The sequence below is a fragment of the Typha latifolia genome, chromosome 1, assembly GCF_019914945.1.
Source record: "Typha latifolia isolate L0001 chromosome 1, TyphaL0001v2, whole genome shotgun sequence".
Lineage (NCBI taxonomy): Eukaryota > Viridiplantae > Streptophyta > Magnoliopsida > Poales > Typhaceae > Typha > Typha latifolia.
The window spans coordinates 2805357-2823633 of record NC_133086.1 but is presented as its reverse complement, the minus strand read 5'-3'; the positions used below and the strand labels follow the sequence as shown (position 1 = coordinate 2823633).

Here is an 18277-nt window from a genome sequence, read left to right as displayed (position 1 = left end):
AACATTTAAAATAACTTTGTAAATAGTATGATCCACTTCACAATTCACAGCGTAGTCTTATTTGTCTTTACGAGTCACATACGCTGAAAAGTTGCAGGTCTGTAAGAAAGAACCAGTGTCGATTGGGCACTTTGATGGGAACGCTAGGATCCCTCCTGTTTGACTCTCCAAGGATAGAAAGAACCCTTCAGGTCTTCAACATCTTGAAAGAACATGTGACAAAATTACTCTCCTTAATTAAATAGCAATAAAGTAAGGCAGCCTAATGTTCAAAATGCCAAAGGTAATCAATCCATTATGCTCGACATAAAAAAGGCAATACAATCACTAAACATCTGAGCACCTATTAGTAAATATCTGAATCAAACTAGAATGCATGCACACTTGTACTCATGGTAAACCCAACTTCACCCGCGACTTCCACCAACACACTTTAGTACTTCACCAATTGTCGAATAGGGGCGAGCCATAGATGATCTACCACTCAAACTTGCAGGACCAAAGCGCACAGGCCAAAATAGAGCAAAAGCTCTAGATGCCGCTTTTACTACCTTACCAATTGTCAAATAGGGGCGAGATGATCTGACACTCAAAAGTTGCAGGACCAAAGCGCACTGGCCAAAGTAGAACAAAAGCCCTCGATACCGGTTGCAGCTTCCATCTTGTTTGCCTGAAGTATTTCAGATAAAACGGAGTGTAAGGCAGCAAACCCATAAACAGCTGGTTGAACAGGGGATATCATAGTTTGACAACCAATTGATAGATGGGATGATGTGCTCTTCAGCAAATTGGTATAGTTAAAAAGGTAAACATGGTTTACAGCAGATAGGAGATGCATTTTTGCTTCAACTACAAGGATTTCAGCAATATAGCCATGTTGCAGAGTCATCAACTTGCTTCGGCTTGAGTCTGTTCATAAATTAGAGAGACATTAATTTGACGGTCTCCACAGCAGTCTCCAAACTAGAGGGAACCTAAAGAAAACATAATAGTGATAGCCAGAATGGAATAAGGATATGTATAACTAGCTTAGAGAAACTTAACGACAAAGTTAATGGAATGCTAGACAGCAGACTTACAATCTATCATTTTCAAAAGATAAATGGGTACAGTGCAGCATCAGATACTGTCCTCCAATTTAAACCTTTAAATGAGCAAACAATTAGTTTCTGAACATATGGTATCTGATAGAATTCTATTTACAATTGACAAAAGAAAATTGGTGATGGGAGAAAACGGCGAAAGAAAAATTCTCCTGACAAACTTTCGCAAAACCTCTCATGACAAGGTCAGAAAAGATGGTGAAAGTTACCATGGTGCTTGTTTATCTCCAACTGCACTATAAACAACCCTCCGATACTGTGTAGCAAGTTCCTGGAAGAATTGGAGATCTGATGGTTGTACTCTCTTGATTGCGATGTAAAAATGTCTCATAGATACTTGAGATATTTGTAAGCTCTCCTGTAAGTTTTAGTCATCCATGAACAAATTTATATAATAAGAATGATGATGATTGCATGTATTTTCTTGAGCATTTGTTCTTAGCATAATTGATGCCAGGTTTTAAGCGGGAAAGGAGAAGTGTACATACACTCAGATCTGATTGAAAGAAATAAGTATCTATAAGAGAGCAAGGCAATAAAAGATGCCTGGAGATGTAAAACTAGAATGACACCCTGAAATCCGAAGGCAATGGCAAACAACAAAAGATCACAAAGACAGAAAAATTGCAGCATATTTTGAGTGTTCAAAGAATGATAAATCATGTTAAAAAAAACAGTGATTGGAGAAATTCAGGCAACAGTAGAACATAACAAATAAGAAGGTACCATATGCAAACTCAAAATAATATGGAAAAGCCCAAGTAAAGTAATTAAAGACAATCTTGTACAAGATTTTTATACGACAGATGTAAATAAGAACCTAGCCTGGAACCAAAAGAAAGCAAGATAGTATCCATAGGTAACTTTATATGCAGCTAAAAGTTTAACATGTATATCCTTTTATTCATTCTTTCCTTAAGTCTTTTGAAATCCGTGAAGGCTGGAACCAAATCCATGCTAAAAAAATAAGAAACTAGCCTTGAACCAAAAGAAAGCAAGATAGTATCCATAGGTAACTTTATATGCAGCTAAAAGTTTAACATGTATATCCGTTTATTCACTATTTCTTAAATCTCTCTTTTGAAGTCCTTGAAGGCTGGAACTGATTCCATGATAAATATTTTCTATGATAAATACATTATGATAGTTCTAGGCAACATTCACATGAATAATAAACAAATGTGAATTGTGTGACGTACTTCTAGTGCTGCGATAGCTGCTTCCCTGCATACTAATTTTATATCTGCGCCAGTATAGCCTTTAGTAAGAACAGCAAGGTCCTTCTCATTGACATCAGAGTTGCAGGGCATGCCTCGCATATGAATACGGAATATATGTTTACGATCATTTTCATCCGGTGGTTGGACATCTATCAACCTGTCAAACCGGCCTGACAAAACAAGTACATATCTATCAATCTACAAGCAAGGTATTCTCGGTTGCAGAATGAAGATAGACGGATGTCATGGATTCAACAGCAGCAAGTATGCTTATTACAAACAAGATAAACCTGGTCTTAGAAGAGCATGATCAATTTTATCAGGACGATTTGTGGCAGCAATAACTGTGACACCAGCTCCTTGGTCCAAACCTGTATCAACCATATTCAGCTGAGGATATCCCCAAAATTGAACCACATACATAAGTCCAATCAAAATAAATATTTAATATAATCCTACTTCTGTAAGTAAGATAACTATGTCATTGATCTTCTAATTCTCTGCATGGCCATTTAATTCAGCTTGCGGATAGAACATAAGAAGTTTTGTAACAGCAATGCAGATTTAATTTCATTTCTTAGCTAATATGAGTTCACTTCTTATTTTGCAGATACTATTTATTTGTTCCTTGGAATAAAATTGAATTTTTGAAAAGTGATACTCTTATGTCATAATATATATTAACACAAGTTTCCAGAGACATGACAGTGTAAATGTTCTTCCTTGGCTGACTGCTCAGACTAATTTCAGAACCTTCATGTACTAATAATTCTTCATGAAGCAATACTATACTTACCATCCATTTCTACTAGCAACTGAGCAAGGACCCTGTCACCAACAGACGTGCCATCCTTTTCATGTCCGCGAACGACTGCTAGTCCATCTATTTCATCAAAGAATATAATTGATGGAGAATTAGCTCGGGCCTTTGCAAACAACGATTTCAGTGCCTTTTCAGATTCCCCAACCCATTTACTGAAAAGTTCAGGGCCTTTCACTGCTAGGAAGTTCAGTCTTGCTTCAGAAGCCACTGCACGGGCCATCAAGGTCTTACTACAACCTGGAGGGCCAATCAGCAGTGCTGTTCTTGGAGGGCTAACCCCTACACGCTCAAAGGCTTCAGGGCATTCCTGTGGCAACTGAACTATTTCCTTCAGCTGCTCCTTGACCTTCTCTTGACCACCTACATCTACCCAGTGAACCTTTGGAAGCTCAAGCATTACCTGATGATGGAAAAAGTCCTCCTATTAAGTTTATCTTTAACAATCTCAGGTGTAAGCATACATTAAGTGAATTATCATAAATATACTTAAAAGTTAAAAACAATACAAGCACCTAATGCTGGAGAGATAAATATCTGCAAAAACATCAATGGCAGAAGGATTCAAGCAAAAATACTGTAGATTGTAAGTCAGAACAATCCAAAAGGGTAATGATCATGTTAATTTTTCATGATCTGGTTCATGTGCATGAAACTTGATCTGCAGCTTGTTCATCAGGCAGCACTCAAATTGATGGCCTAATGATGTCTCCAAGCAAGTTCCTCCAGTGGAAAAGCATCGCCAATGTCCATTAATCAAATATTAGGTAAGAAAGATTATTGGATTCTCATGGAAAATCATGAAGAAACTAGAAAGTGGAGCATAAGGTCTCTGACAAAGGAACAAAAAACAACTCAGAGAAGTTTAAATCTAATAACAGGCAGCACCAATACAAATGCCAAATTAAGAGACTAACTAGCATCAGAGATACACAATATGGAAAGAAAAACATAGACCATTATAGCTAAAAATGATGAGAAGAGAAAGTACCTCACGCATGGCACTGGGCCTCACTTTCATTTTGGCCTTCTCAAAATCTTCAATGGTCACTTTGAGCTGCATTTCTTCTTTTATTTCATGAGATTTATGGGGCATAATTTCTAGGGATCTTTGAAAATTACCAGAGGGAAGATCCATTGATGACACGGTCAATTTTGTGAGCGATGATGACAAAGAACCTATTTGGTCCACAGATGTCCCATCCTCCATGTTGTGAACATCAACTGGATGCATATGAACTCCACATCCATCAGGTTTTGAAGTTGGTTCTCCATAATTTTCTCCTGCTTTTGCCTTTATGTGACGGCGAAGAGTAGTCATTGCAGCTTCATTGCAAAGTGCAGCTAGATCAGCACCTACAAATCCATGAGTTGCAGAAGCCAGAGATTGAAGCTCAGTCATCTTGAGTGAGTGATCCATTGCACTTAAAAGGATGAAAAGTATTTCCAACCTCTGTGCAGGGGATGGTACACCTGCAAATCAGCAAAGAAGTATAGTGGTGAGCAATCATTCATCAACTTGAATATCCCAGTCTATATACATATGTTGCAGAAAACTGTAATGATTTAATAGAAATAAACAACAAACCACACATGGTACTTAGTACAATCTTGAAGTCAATTGCAAATTACAACATATAAATAGCACACAAAATTAATCAGTTAGATGATTATCAATAGGAGAAAAGATATCAATCTTTTAGTCTATTATATCTAATTACTATTACAAATAAAACAAAGTAAATAAGATGTCTGGATATGTCATAACTATAAGATCTTATTACAACATACAGATAAGATCTTTTACACTACTGTTTAGATGATATATACAGGAGATACATAAAAGACAACATATTTGTTTTAAATTTTCAAGAATAGTTTTTCTGAAATATGTACTATTGTCATCTTTAGAACAGCTTCAAATTCTACATCCTCCAACAGTTTCTCAATGGCACTAATGGTTAAGTGTTATTTAACCAAATAAATCCAAAAGCTTCCATTACCATGTGAATATTAAAGAATTTAAACATCATAAAGTGAAGATGAAGTTTCATTACAAATCAATATGCAGATTTGCAACAACATATAAGCAACTAGAAAGTTCATTTACAAATATATGCATATGCCTTATGTTGAGTCCAAATTGCATCAAAACACAGAGAACCAGAAAAACTGTGCAAAAAGGATCTCAAGTCTAAATAAAGAGATAAAACAAATCACTTGATATCTCAAAAATGTAGACAAAAAATGCATTATATCTTGTTTTTCTACCAACATAGTCATGATTCTCTATGTTTTATTGTCAGATATGACTGGGACATAACAATCCAACAAATCTTATCAAAATAAATTCTGAGTGAAGTGATCTTTTATCCGTATGTATACCACTCTACAAGCCTAGTTAGATGACAATTTCAAGAAAGAAGCAACATAGATGCATGAAAGTACCTATTTCCATTTCTTGATCAAATCTTCCAGGACGTCTTAAGGCAGGATCAATGCTGTCAGGTCGATTTGTAGCAGCTAGTACAAGTATGTGATCAGTTCTACTTATCTCATCCATCAACTTCAATAGAGTTGCAACCATTCTATAAGATAACTCTTCGCCCCCATCTTTTCTTGATGGAGCAATGGCATCCAACTCATCAATAAATATCTTGAAAACAACAAAGCTATCAATGTTGCATGTTCATAAAACTGTTTTGCCAACTCATTGTACTGCTTTGAAGAAGGAAGAAATCTATAAATATCTTAATTATCCATTCTAAATCCTTATGACAAGCAAATAACCCAGAGGTCAAAAGAGTAAAGCATAATTTTAGTAGCCTGTAAATAAAAAATTTCCAATCAAGAAAGTATACATACCAGAATGAGAATTACACTTTTCAGTCATTCAAATGATCTTTATTCTGAATTTATGATACACTATTTACAGAATAACAAGGTAGTTAAACAATGTATCTCCAAAAGAGAGGTCCTATAAAAAAGAAATCTATGTAGTAACTTTAAAGGCATAACAAGACAAACAACACCTTTTCAAATTATTCTATGTTCTATGTTCAACAAAATAACTAAATGAACTGTTGTTATCATCATAACTGAAGCGTTTACTCCAATAGAATGTAAGACAGATATAAAATGTATATACGCAAAATTCCATATGACTTACTACTGGTGGATCTTTGTGTAGACTACAGTTTAAAGAGAAAAGGTCAGCTTTGACCGACATGAGTACATGCATTAGATTCATCTTCCAGGTTTAACTTTTCCGAAGAGAATTATCAGAAGAATGTTTATTGTCCCAGAAAAGTTGTTGGCTATGGCTACCAATCAATCATATATGCCTTATGCAAATTAAAAGACATTCTTCACAATTGCTCGAGCACTTCAAACAATGACAAAGGCATGCAACAATATCCAACTGAAAAAGAACTTCCAAGATAGCATTATCATTAAGCATGTTGCTAATATGAAAAAGAACACAAAAAGGGCAGCGTAGAAGGAAAAAAAATCTTACCACAGCAGGTGCATTTCTCCTCGCGGAATCAAAAAAATCATGCAAGGCTCGCTCACTTTCTCCATAGTACTGACTAATGGTTTCAGGTCCACTGATGGAAAAAAATCTGGCTCCAGCATCATGAGCACATAAAGATGCCAATGACGTCTTTCCTGTGCCAGGTGGACCATGAAGAAGCACTCCCTTGTACCTGACATATTTCTATGATGATCAATGTAAAACAGTGCACAATCAAGAGAATTATTATTTTTATGTAATAACAATCAAATTGCAGAATGATAACGGCCATGTGGCCTCTTGGTAAATCATGCAGTCAAAATATTTAATAACTTTCTCAAGGAATCCAATTGTGCATTTCATTACTTGACAGGCTAGGAATTTAAAACTGATCAGAGATGCTGCCTCCCAATAAATCAAAATTTGCTTCTTTCAAATATATAGGCAACTTGAAAGACTTTGGCCTTGTGAGCAAAGGAAGATGCAGGAAGTGGACTCAAAGATGAGAGACTCCAAACATTAGCAGATATCAACGATGTCATAATGATCTGTAGTTAGTCAAATTCATGAAAGGATGATGTAAACGATATGTTTTTCCATTTTATAAATGCAAGAGACTCAACATAAGTACTAGATTGCCAACAATTTTATTTTCTATCCAAGAGGCTGAAAAGAGTACGAAACATAGATTATAGATTAATAATACCAAGTTTCTATATGCAACCCATTGAATAAATTGACGAAAATGCTATTGGTACGTTGTGTCGTTGATTTTCATGTAACGCCTACAGAAATACATACAAATTTAAAAAGTGAAAAAAAAAGATTATGGTACTGTTTTTTTTTTCATACTTACATGATAGGCCATATAATAATTTATGTCACTAAGATATGAAGTGTCTTACTTTTAGAACACAAAAAATTCCTCATGAAGGAATTGAAATCTTTTGTGTGTATCAAAGGAAAAATTATAACATAGAGAGTATAAAATAAGGTATACTTGTAAACCTTCAAGAGGCTCCAGTCTAATGTTGCTAATGTAAAACACATTTTTGGTCCTATATATATATATATATATATATATATAGAGAGAGAGAGAGAGAGAGAGAGAGGATTTTGTAAAATGAGGGTTGAGAAACAGATTTGGACTCTTTAAGGGTTCATGTTGAAATTTGGAACTCATCAATTTCAATAGGCTACCAATGGATCTCATCAAAGCAGATGAGATCATTTTCTGCCAAGACAAATCTTTTCTGAGCGGGACTTCAATGAACAACATGTGATTGTAAAAGCATTTGGCAACTGTACTCTAGTTGATGCAAAATATCTACCCATTATATGTGGACACATATATCCTCATCTTAATGGCATTCTTCTAGATTGAAAAGCTTCGCAGGAATAATGAATGTCTCTAAATAAGCCTATCATACTGAGATGAAAAGTTGGCATGCTATTCAATAACAATCCAAAAATACAAAATTAATGGACTAATAATGCATAACATATGCAACATTTCGACTTACATTCAGCCAGATAATAACAGTTAGAAGAGCAGCAAATTATTTAAAGCAAATTCAAGTCCAAAAGGTGATGAGACATGTCTCACACTCTCACTAAGATGAAGAAATCTTCAGAAAGGAAATCAAACAACTCTTTCCAATATACCTTCAGGTAATACTTGTAAAGAATACTTACACAGAACATAACAAACAACTAAACTAATCATCAAGTGAAACTTGTAGTTCTTTAACTAGAAGTTCATATATGCAGCAATCACAACTGAAAAATCTTCTTTGGAAAAAATTGATCCGATTATCTTAAGCAACATAACTAAAAATTGCAATGTGAGGACCTGAGATACTATTGAAACTAGACATGCCTGCCAACATTATGCGCCTCCCAAGTCTCAACATATTTTTCCGTACTCTTTTGGACATGTTTGAATGATGACAATGATAAGTCTTATGCTACAAAGATCCACAAAATAACCTTCAAGGAATTACTACTCAGATTTTTCATGTAAGGGAAACTACAACCTAACTCATGAACAATCAAGATCACATTTGCTTCACCATAATGCATATAATTAGGTAATAACAATAACAAAAAGCTACAAAAGTACAACAGTGGTGAAAGAAGGAAATAAGCAGCAAGAAACAACTTCAATAATTTTAAGGAATTTGTTATATAGGTGTTGAGAGCGCAAACCATAAAAAAGGATCATTGCTGGACAAAGAAAATGAAATAATTTCCTTCAATGCCTCAAATTCTTTGGCTAAGCCACCCAAGATTGGTGTTGAGAATGAAACCCTTGGCAAAGATTCGGCAGTATCCAATGATGAAATTATTTGCTTCAGTGCTACATATTCTTTCGATACACAACCAGCGATTGTAACATCATTAGCTTCCTTCTCCACTATATCGTTGTTTGATGCAACTGATGCCTTAGATGACATCCCTCCAGCCAAAAGGTCGGAACTCAAGAGATGCACTTTAGTCTTAATGTCCACTAGGAAAGCAGCACCCGCTTGGTCAAGACTACCAGATACCTGAACCTCGTGCAGCAAAGGATCACGTTTCTCTGATATCAGATCTTGAGCAAAGCAGTCCCCTGAGATGATTTCTGCACCCTCTACAAGAAAAACACACATCTGTCCACATATAGGGAGACTCACAAAGTTCCCTTTCAGCAGTTGTCTTCCATAGAGCCACCGTGAAGCATATATCTGGAGTAATTCCTTTATTTTATCATCTGCCAGCACCAATCTAACAGCAGAGTCATCCAAGCTGGTAGAGGAATCCACGCATGGCACAACATCTCCAGACTCGCTCGAATTCCAGGGAGTAGCAGCAGGAGTCTTTGGTGACGCAACCTTTCCGCTTCCAACTTCAACACAGATTAAATCCGATGAATCATTAAGAACACATCCACCCTTTGGTGGAACCAGACTAAGGTAAAGATCCTTGCACTTGAACAAGCGCAACAAGCTATCATCGTCAACCTCTGTCGGTCGATCGGATACAGATAGAGGGCATATGAACAAAGCTGTACCAATCGCCGGGAACCCCATAGCACACGAAACGGCCCACGATATCCTTACGCTATTCTTAATAACCTAATAGAGATCAATCCAGCTATAGTTATGTGAACTCAATATATTCTCTTAAGAATTCTCCATAATTACCTTGCGAGAGGGGAAAACTGTCGCGATTGCGAAGTAACTCCCTGATTCCGTAATATCGTCGGCATCGAAACCGAGACGAGTAGCGAGGGATACCTATCGAAAGCAGCAGAATAAGAGAAGTGAAAGCGGATAGATTCCAGAAAAAGAAACGAAATTCCTGAGTAGATAAATGACTACCGAGACGAGGGAGCCGGGGCGGAGGGAGGAGGAGACCATGGCAGAATCGGAAAGCCAAACCCTGGCGTGGTTGCCATTGAAGGGCGATGAATCCGCCTCGGAGATCGCGCCGTAGAAGGCGGCGGCGGAGATGAGAGCGGGGTACTTTGCAGGGGCGGAGGAAAGGAGGCGGCGGTGGATGGATTCGACGGCTGCGGAGTTCTCCGACGGCTCTCGGGTAGGAGTCGAAGGGGTTCGAGGGGTAAGGGAGCGGTCGATCGAAGCGGCTCTCCCGGCCTTCTTTGCTTTCGAAGGCATTTTCGCCGCCGCCTCTAGCTTTCTCTCTCTCTTTCCCGGTAGCAATTCTTGGACGACTTACCGATGGAAATCGGCACTATGTCCAGTTTCTTTTCATCCAAACACCAAAACTAATGAAAGAAGTCGGCAACAGAAAGAAGGAAGAGAGATGTAGTCAGAATATTGTTTTCGATTTTGACACATTTTGGTTTTATTGTTCAAATCTCATAAGGTTCTGTTCCTAATACCCGGATATCATTCAAATTCTTCTTCTTTTTTTGATGATTTTAAATACAGAAATGTAACAGGCCCTAAATATTTTTTTTATCCTTTCATTTTTTGTAAATATAACTGAAAATATAAGAGCCAAATTGCAAATAGTTGATAAGGTTTTTCATATATAATATCCTCATAATCAAGGTAAGTTATTTATTTGTAGGATTAAGGACTCAAATAAGCAAACAACAGCCCAAACTCATCCCTTATTTGCTTCACCTACCGACAACTGAGTCTGACTCTAACCGGTAATTCCTTGGTCGAAGCCTAGTTGACGATAGAACATGAAACCGTGAGCTCCAAAGCAGTGGGAGGAGAAAGTGATCTCTGACCGCGTGCCTGTTGAAGAATGAGCCGGCGAAACTTTTGAGCGGCGACCATTGGCTAAACCTGGATAAACCAAGGTCACGACAAGAACCAAGTTTCTGATCCATGAATACAATTAAACACATTCCAAACTTTAAACAAACAAACACAAACTCTTGGACTAACTACTGTTGCTGCTGCATGACAGAGACATCCAACTCCAAGATTGCATCCCCAGTGCTAGAATCAAAGGAGTAAGTCTTGATGAGAACGTAGCCCTTGGCTTGATGATCATAATAAAGTGTTACGAATTACAGCCCATAGTCTTTTGGAATTGCATCCAAATTTAGAAACACCAAACAAATACGTACTTAACGAAAACAAACTTACAGCATATAATTTGTGTGAATCCATTACAAACAAATTTAAATTAAACAAACACAAACTCTTGGATCAGCTATCTTTACAAGATAAATACATCCGACTCCAAGATCACACCAGTGGCTGGCATTAAACCAAGTCTTTCCGAGAACGTAACCCTTGGCCATGGTAAACAAGCCAGTGCCTCCTACCACTGCTTACGTACTCCCTCACCGGTAAATCGATCTCTTCCATGCCTACCACCGCAAACATGCTCCTGTTGTAAGAACGATGTTCCTCATCACCCAGCAATGCCGTCTCTCTACACCAGCGAGGACATCAATCCCCTGAACCCCGCCCATGAGATTAAGCATCCGAGTCGGCCCTTCGGTCGACGGCTCGTCCAGACATACATGTTGCCGAAGCCAGAAGGCTCCCCGGGGCCGCCGATCACCTTGACGGCGGTAGGGTTTGGGCCCGGAAATAGTGTCACGTATGTAGAAGTGAAGTGTATGGCAGATGTCGTGGTTCCATTTCAGAGTACTCTAGTGCTTGAGAGGATTTGATACAGACCCGGAGACAGAAATTCGTGGAAGTAACTGCTTAGCTGATGTTTAAAAAATCGAATTAAGGACTGACAAGTATTATGCCTGCAGTAATTTCCGGCAACCATGTTTTCTGACATCAAACCACTGGAGAGGATCAAACCAAGGTAGCGACAGCTATATATCTACATGTATAATACTGTGGTAATGACAAAGCCGTATCCTATTTGACTTAACATATAGGATATTACCAAAACTAATAAAGAACTAGTTTCAAACAGTGAGAAGAACTCGTTTCCAATCGAATCCTTCCAAAATATTAAGCTGCACAGAGTTTACCTAAAAACTTTCAGAAAAACATTCGACAACTGATTAGCTATTTTATCTTGTGTCTCGAGTCCTTGTTCGCTTGGACTAGAACTTCCATATATATATATATATATATAACAAATGTCAGAGAGTTCAAATATGCTAGACTAATTTATGAAACCACCTTTAACAAATCAATTTGGAATAGCTGATCAACTTGTGCAAACCACTGAACTGAGGTTAGAATTTTTTTGCCATTACTAATCATAAAGAGGTTACAACTGATTATCTGCACAATTTTAACTGCAAATCCAAGTGTCCAAATGATCTGAAAAATGTTTGGTTAGAATGATTTAAACATGCACTTTGATCACTTCGGCAGCGCTTATTCTCTTGCCAAACTATGGCTTTGTGTATCTGCAGAAGGCGGTGAAAAGCAAATAGTATGTTTTGATTTGTATGCAGCAGTATTGCATGTCTATATGTATGTATATATCCAGTAGCTTTGTCAATCTAGCTGAAAGCAAATATCAGCAAATATCAGGAAAAAAGTGTAAAAATCTTCAGACAGATGATAGTTAAATGTACAAAGTACAAACATGACAATGACATTTTTTTATATGTAAATTTTTACAGAAAAAAAAAATAATAAGAATCTAGATAATTTTACCTCAAAGAGGAAGATATGATTGCTGTTTGGCATCATTTGGTTGCAAGAACGGTAAAACACACTTTGGCAGACCATATTAGCCTTGAGGTTTAAACCTTTTGCCCCACTTAAAGAGTAGCTCCTCAACGTCAGCTTCCATTTTAGTACCTCTTCCTCCCCATACCAACATGTGAGCCAGGTCGCCCATTGATCCTCCCTCCACTTCATGCACAACCCTGAAACCCATTCTTGTGTAGAACCTAACAAGCTAGAATCCAAAAACAATACATAGCAAGTTAAATATCATAACACATATATTACACACCACATGTGTGTGCAAGGGGAGATTTCAATGAAACTCTCTAGATTCTATGTATTGAGCCCATTAAGAACTTGGTAAAATGAGTAACTTTCAGTCTAGGTTAAGCAGATAAGCTTTTTGCCAACTCTAATGTAGTCAAGTTTGTAATAAAAATAATTTATAGCTTCTCACGTGTGTTAGATAAATGATATATTTTACATGTTTCAAAAATGATAACCTTTATGCATTCTTTTAATATTAAAACTATTTATTTTAATTGTTCACTAAGAGCTTTCACAGGTTGTAACTAGTGTTATTTTCTTTGAAACTTCATGAATAATTAGCATCAGTTGATTTATGGCTGATAAGCTTCAAGGCCCTAGTTCATCCTTCTCCTTGTCTCCAAATTGATCTTCTTTTTTTCGGTTCACATTTCCTTGATATTTCTGATTTCCTATAGATAACAGTATCTTTGGCCCATTGTTATCATCTCGCATAGGAGAACTATGGCTTATGCTAAGGACTGTTTCTAGTGGTTTTGGTTCTTTTTTTTTGTTGAAAAGGGTTGAGACAAGCCACTTACTAGGGCTGAAGTTCATAAAGCTCTGAACCTCACTAGCAAGATAAAACATTAACATAATATTTGTATTCTAAATCAAACATGTGCTCTATCAATCAGAACTGGCAAATTTGCACAATTAATTCATTGAATAACAAAAATATGCACATTCTTTGACCATTTATTTTATATCTATTCATATATTACATCTTGTTTAGTGCAAGCAACTCTCCCTTTGGCAAATCAGCTGCAGTATCACCTTTCCCTATGAAATATGCAAATTGCAAAGTGTCATGGTTGATATTGTTATGTAGTGAGTAGTGACCCTGAAGCCTGAGCATGCATGGTTATTCTATTCTTGGATTAGCTTTGAGCAAGACACTAAACGAGCTCAATACTAGTTGCTTTAATTTAAGTTTATGAATAGGAACTACGCCACTCCTAAACTATCAAGTACTGGTCCTGTAAGAGTGAGAATGTATTCTCACAAAACCAGCTCCAATCCTAGAATACATTCACAAATAAGTTTGGCTCATGAAAGTAGAGGACCAGAATTTGTTTTCTCCATGCTGATTGATTCCTCTGGACACATCTTCATAGACATCTTTCCTACCAAAGCATCAAATCCTATTAGAAGAAAAGAGACCTTCTCTTGTATTTCCTTAAGAATAATCTGCAACACCTCAATATATTCCCTAACCTTCTTGAGAAGTATCTCTATCTTTTCCTCCACATTTGCTAGAAATTGCCACTATTATAGACATCATCACAGCTAGAACTTTTGCTTTGCCACGCATAGCTACTCCACCCTTCTCTATAAGCTTCTTAAGCTTTTATAGAAGATGGTGAATTAAAATAGTATTAGCAAGTCCTAAGTTTGAATCCACCAGACCTATCTTTTATTAAAATATAAAAGTTTCACTATTTAATTCAACACCTTGGGCCTGTCAAAATGTCTCCAGGTTAGAACTGAGAGAGCGTTAGAATTCAAAAGATTAAAACTGCTGTTTTCCAACAGCTAAAGATCTTAGGGAAGTTAGTGAACTAACGACTGATGACTGAATCTGAAAGACATACTCCTTTTGTCACTTCTGCAAAGTGCTATGCCACATCTTATATAAATTCCTATATTATGGCCATTTAACATGAACATGAATTGAGCAATTAGGAGCAAGCACCAAAAACCAAGCATTCCACCCTAAATTCTTTCGAAATTGTATGCACAACTGATCCATTTTACCACCAAGTTAATTTTTTTCTAAAATCCCATAACACACAATTGCAACAAATCTCTGGAAAGGAAAACAAAAGACATTTCATCAAACAACTGATTAGCAACAACTACTACACCGACATTTCGAAGAAAAATGATACCTTAGAGTGATAAAGAGGTGAGTCATTAATAGCAAGTAGTTCGGCTCGGACGCAACCCGAATCGAATCCATGTCGAACAGCAACAGCCCCGAGGAAGAGCCCCAACCCGAAGATGGACCGGTCCATTCCCAACGTCGCCCGGCTCATCCGGATGGAGTCGAGGTGCAGAACTTTGCCCCCTAACCACGGCCTAATTACTCCCTCGGCCTTCCCCAGCTCCGGCACCGGCGACGACGGCTCGCCAGAGGGCTCGGCAAGCACTTGGAAGAAGGGCCCCACCGTGCGGAGTCGGATGCGAATGCCTTGCGAGCGCGACGAGTCCATGATCTCGGTCATGGTGGGAATTAGGGAAGGGTTTGTGGGGTACTTTGGGGAATCTTCTTGCCTTGGGTTCGAAGGGAGGAGATGGGAACGAGGTAGGAAGCGGGAATTGGACGCCATGAAGGAAGATAAGAGTTAGTTTTTTTTTTTTTTTTTTTCTGTGAGAGGAACTAAGATTAGCTAGGATCAGCTTGGCCAATTGTGGCTAACAAGTGTCCAAAATGATAAGGCTTAACAAGTCTTCCGGCGCGCCATTGCCCCTGCCAGCCACTGTGTGTGCCGCCTAATCGTCAACATGATTTTTCTCGCTAAACACGTGAGAGTTCTTTACCTTTCCTTTTCAAAAGAACTCAAAATAGAAAGACATTCGGTTATTAAATTTCTAATTTTCCACGAGCTAACTCCAAAGCTTCAAATTGTCCAAACTTAAAGTCAACTATAGTGGAGTGGAGCTCCAAATTTGGAACCACATCTAAGAATTTGAAGCCTCAAATGCTATTTAAATTTTTGAAATTTTAATTTCATCTTATAAAAATTTAATCTAAAAATTAAAATTTTGTCTATATTTTTATTAAATAACTTAGTTAATTAAATTAAATATATAATTAGTTTTATTAAATAATTTTTAACAAAAATAATACAGTTAAAAATGTCACGAACTTTAAAATGACTTTCATATTATATTCTGAGTTATTTTAATTTTTTTATTTTATATAATATAATTTCGAAACGTTTAATAATTTAAAATTATTTTTAAAGCTATTAGTCTTATTTTAAAGATATCAATGAGAATTTTCACTATATTTTTTATTAAAAAATAATCATATTAAGAAGACTAATTTAAAATACAATATATATATATATATATATATATTAAATTAATTAAATAAGTAAATATACAAAAGAGTCCAATTCCACCATAAGCTCCGCTGTTTGGTGGGATTAGCCCCAAACCCATTCTGTGAAGAGTCCGGACTTCGGGGACCCATCATCCTTGCACAAAGCCACCCCGGCCCCATCCATCTTGATAAGCCGCAGATGAATAGGCACTGTCACCGTTGTGCTTAAGCTACCGTTGCGCAGAAGTGGCCCACTTGGACTGTGTCACCGCCTCACCGGCTTAGCGTTTGCCCACGTGCTTCGCATGAGCCTAGAGGAGTCCGCAAGATGCACAACTCGTCGAGCGGACTTAATATCACCACCAAAATCCACCCTGTTGCACCGCTTATACAACCACCAAACTGTCGGCCCAATACGGGCCTTCACTTGCGTATTCCTGTCAGGTTCAAGACCCACTCCTCCATAATCCAGCTAAGACTAACCGTCAAAAGATACCTTTTTTTTTCAAATAATTTAAGACCTCGAGAGGCTATACTACGTACAACACACTTTGGCTTCACTAAACTCTAGCTAACATATTAAACATATTAAGTCATCTAGTTTAGGCTCTAAGTTAGGTGTGTCGTTGAGTTATTATTCTAAATTAAATATCGTCAAGATATTACTCCAAACAGTTATACTATCGAGCTGCTCCTCCAAATCATTGCACCGTCGAATTATTCTGTTAAGCCACTAGTATCTTTGTATTTATAGAGAGTTAAAAATTTGTTCAGCCCATATATAACCTTCGGGCTTTTAAATAAAAAAAAAAACTAAACCATTAAATAATTTTATTCACAATAATTATTTAATATTAGAGTCGTTCAATAGTCTAAGGGGATGTATTGGTAAAAGATATACTTTTATGGGTTGAGGAGATAAAATTAGATGGCTGATTAGGGCAAAGCATGTAGGAATCTCCTGCCTTGAACAACTTGACAGCGCTTAACGGGCTGTTAAGTATATGTTAAATATTGGAGGGCTTACTGCCGATGTATGGAAATGATGGAGCAATAAATATAACTAGTGCATTAACACGTGCACTGAGCATAAAATAGACCAAATTCTTTGCTAACTAACTAGTTCAAATGAAGCCCATCTATCTGTACTTTTGTGGTCAACTGAGCCGAAGGTAACAAGGCCAAACTAGCATACTTCACTTGGCCCAATTACTCAGATTGCTCTAGAACTTTTTTATTTATTTTAATGGTGGTGTTTAATTAAGTAGGCTGGAGTTATGACACCAAGTGGATGCCTCCATAATTAAATTGATTGTAAATCACATCAACTACATACTGACTCATATATTAATTTACTAATATCAACGTTAATACTACAGGGTTCGTACCGATAACATTTATGGTGGAACTCGATCGCTTTACTACACTGATCATTGATCAACCATAGATATATAATTTAATTTTTTTTTTTTCACGATCATGATCGAGATGCCCAAGAGAAAGTGTCCCCACCGCAACGTACGCATGTCATTATTGTGCACTTGGTTGAGTGGTTTAAATGCGAGTTAATAAAGATGTTTCTAGCTTCGCTCAAGAATTCTAAAAGATGAGTTGGTACTTCAATCATCTCCATTGAACTCACCAAGTGATCATGGTAGTGAGTTATTTTAAGCAAGCTCGAATGCTCGATGATTGGATATCCAAGATACAGTGGCTGAGACACATCACTGAAAGTTATATAGTCTGATATTGCTTTCAGTTTTTCTAAATACAATTTGACCCCAGTGAAATGTGCTCAGCGAGGAGAGGAGATGAGGTGAATTAAATATTTAAGAGGAGATGAGGAGTAATATAAAATTTGAGGTGGTGGGTTTTAGCTAGTGTGTTTTTAGGAGGAAAGTGAGATGTGAATAGATTATAGGGGCGGGTGATTGATAAATGTTGGCTCGGGAGAAAAATAATTATAAATTAAGTATTTTACTATTATGTAATTATATTCTATATTTTATCTATGCTGTGATTCACGTATTATTTTTAAGATTTTTATAATCTGACCTCTATTTAAATTATATATATTCATGCCAACTTCCAGCTGCTTTGTTTATCTTGACAGGACTACTTAATAATATAAATATACTCGGAT

The 18277-nt window shown here is 37.0% G+C and overlaps 2 protein-coding genes across 10 annotated transcripts; both read right to left on the bottom strand.

The window, feature by feature from the left end:
- Positions 1-216: 216 nt before the first annotated feature.
- Positions 217-10424, bottom strand: LOC140787339 (calmodulin-interacting protein 111). Of its 5 annotated transcripts, none has more exons than XR_012108831.1 (13): positions 10020-10424; positions 9843-9935; positions 8866-9773; positions 6661-6850; positions 5592-5799; positions 4135-4616; positions 3120-3546; positions 2614-2694; positions 2303-2493; positions 1313-1461; positions 1080-1144; positions 754-909; positions 217-670 (listed from the first exon to the last, which is right to left on the bottom strand). XR_012108831.1 is itself a non-coding variant. In XM_073136223.1 (12 exons), exons 1-11 carry the CDS (start codon positions 10314-10316, stop codon positions 1120-1122), a joined length of 3051 nt encoding a protein of 1016 aa, XP_072992324.1. In that variant the 5' UTR covers positions 10317-10424; the 3' UTR covers positions 217-909; positions 1080-1119. The 5 variants fall into 5 exon arrangements, 2 of the variants coding, with proteins under 2 accessions (XP_072992324.1, XP_072992313.1); XR_012108832.1 differs by having other exon boundaries at positions 821-909; XR_012108828.1 differs by having other exon boundaries at positions 821-974; positions 10020-10423.
- Positions 10425-11138: 714 nt separating this feature from the next.
- On the bottom strand, positions 11139-15505 carry LOC140781152 (uncharacterized). 5 transcript variants are annotated; one of them, XR_012107683.1, is made up of 3 exons: positions 14975-15505; positions 12762-13008; positions 11139-11915 (listed from the first exon to the last, which is right to left on the bottom strand). XR_012107683.1 is itself a non-coding variant. In XM_073127019.1 (2 exons), the coding sequence occupies exons 1-2, from the start codon at positions 15413-15415 to the stop codon at positions 12838-12840; spliced, it is 612 nt and encodes a 203-aa protein (XP_072983120.1). In that variant the 5' UTR covers positions 15416-15505; the 3' UTR covers positions 11139-12837. The 5 variants fall into 5 exon arrangements, 1 of the variants encoding a protein (XP_072983120.1); XR_012107687.1 differs by having other exon boundaries at positions 11750-11887; XR_012107674.1 differs by lacking the exon at positions 11139-11915 and adding an exon at positions 12277-12608.
- Positions 15506-18277: the final 2772 nt, after the last annotated feature.

Coding starts and splice junctions, on each gene's coding strand:
- LOC140787339 (XM_073136223.1), bottom strand. CDS start 10,316: ATGCCTTCGAAAGCAAAGAAGGCCGGGAGAGCCGCTTCGATCGACCGC. Junction 9,936..10,019: donor GCCCCGGCTCCCTCGTCTCG/GTAGTCATTTAT, acceptor TGCTTTCGATAG/GTATCCCTCGCTACTCGTCT. Junction 9,774..9,842: donor CAGTTTTCCCCTCTCGCAAG/GTAATTATGGAG, acceptor GATCTCTATTAG/GTTATTAAGAATAGCGTAAG.
- LOC140781152 (XM_073127019.1), bottom strand. CDS start 15,415: ATGGCGTCCAATTCCCGCTTCCTACCTCGTTCCCATCTCCTCCCTTCG. Junction 13,009..14,974: donor CACCTCTTTATCACTCTAAG/GTATCATTTTTC, acceptor TTTGGATTCTAG/CTTGTTAGGTTCTACACAAG.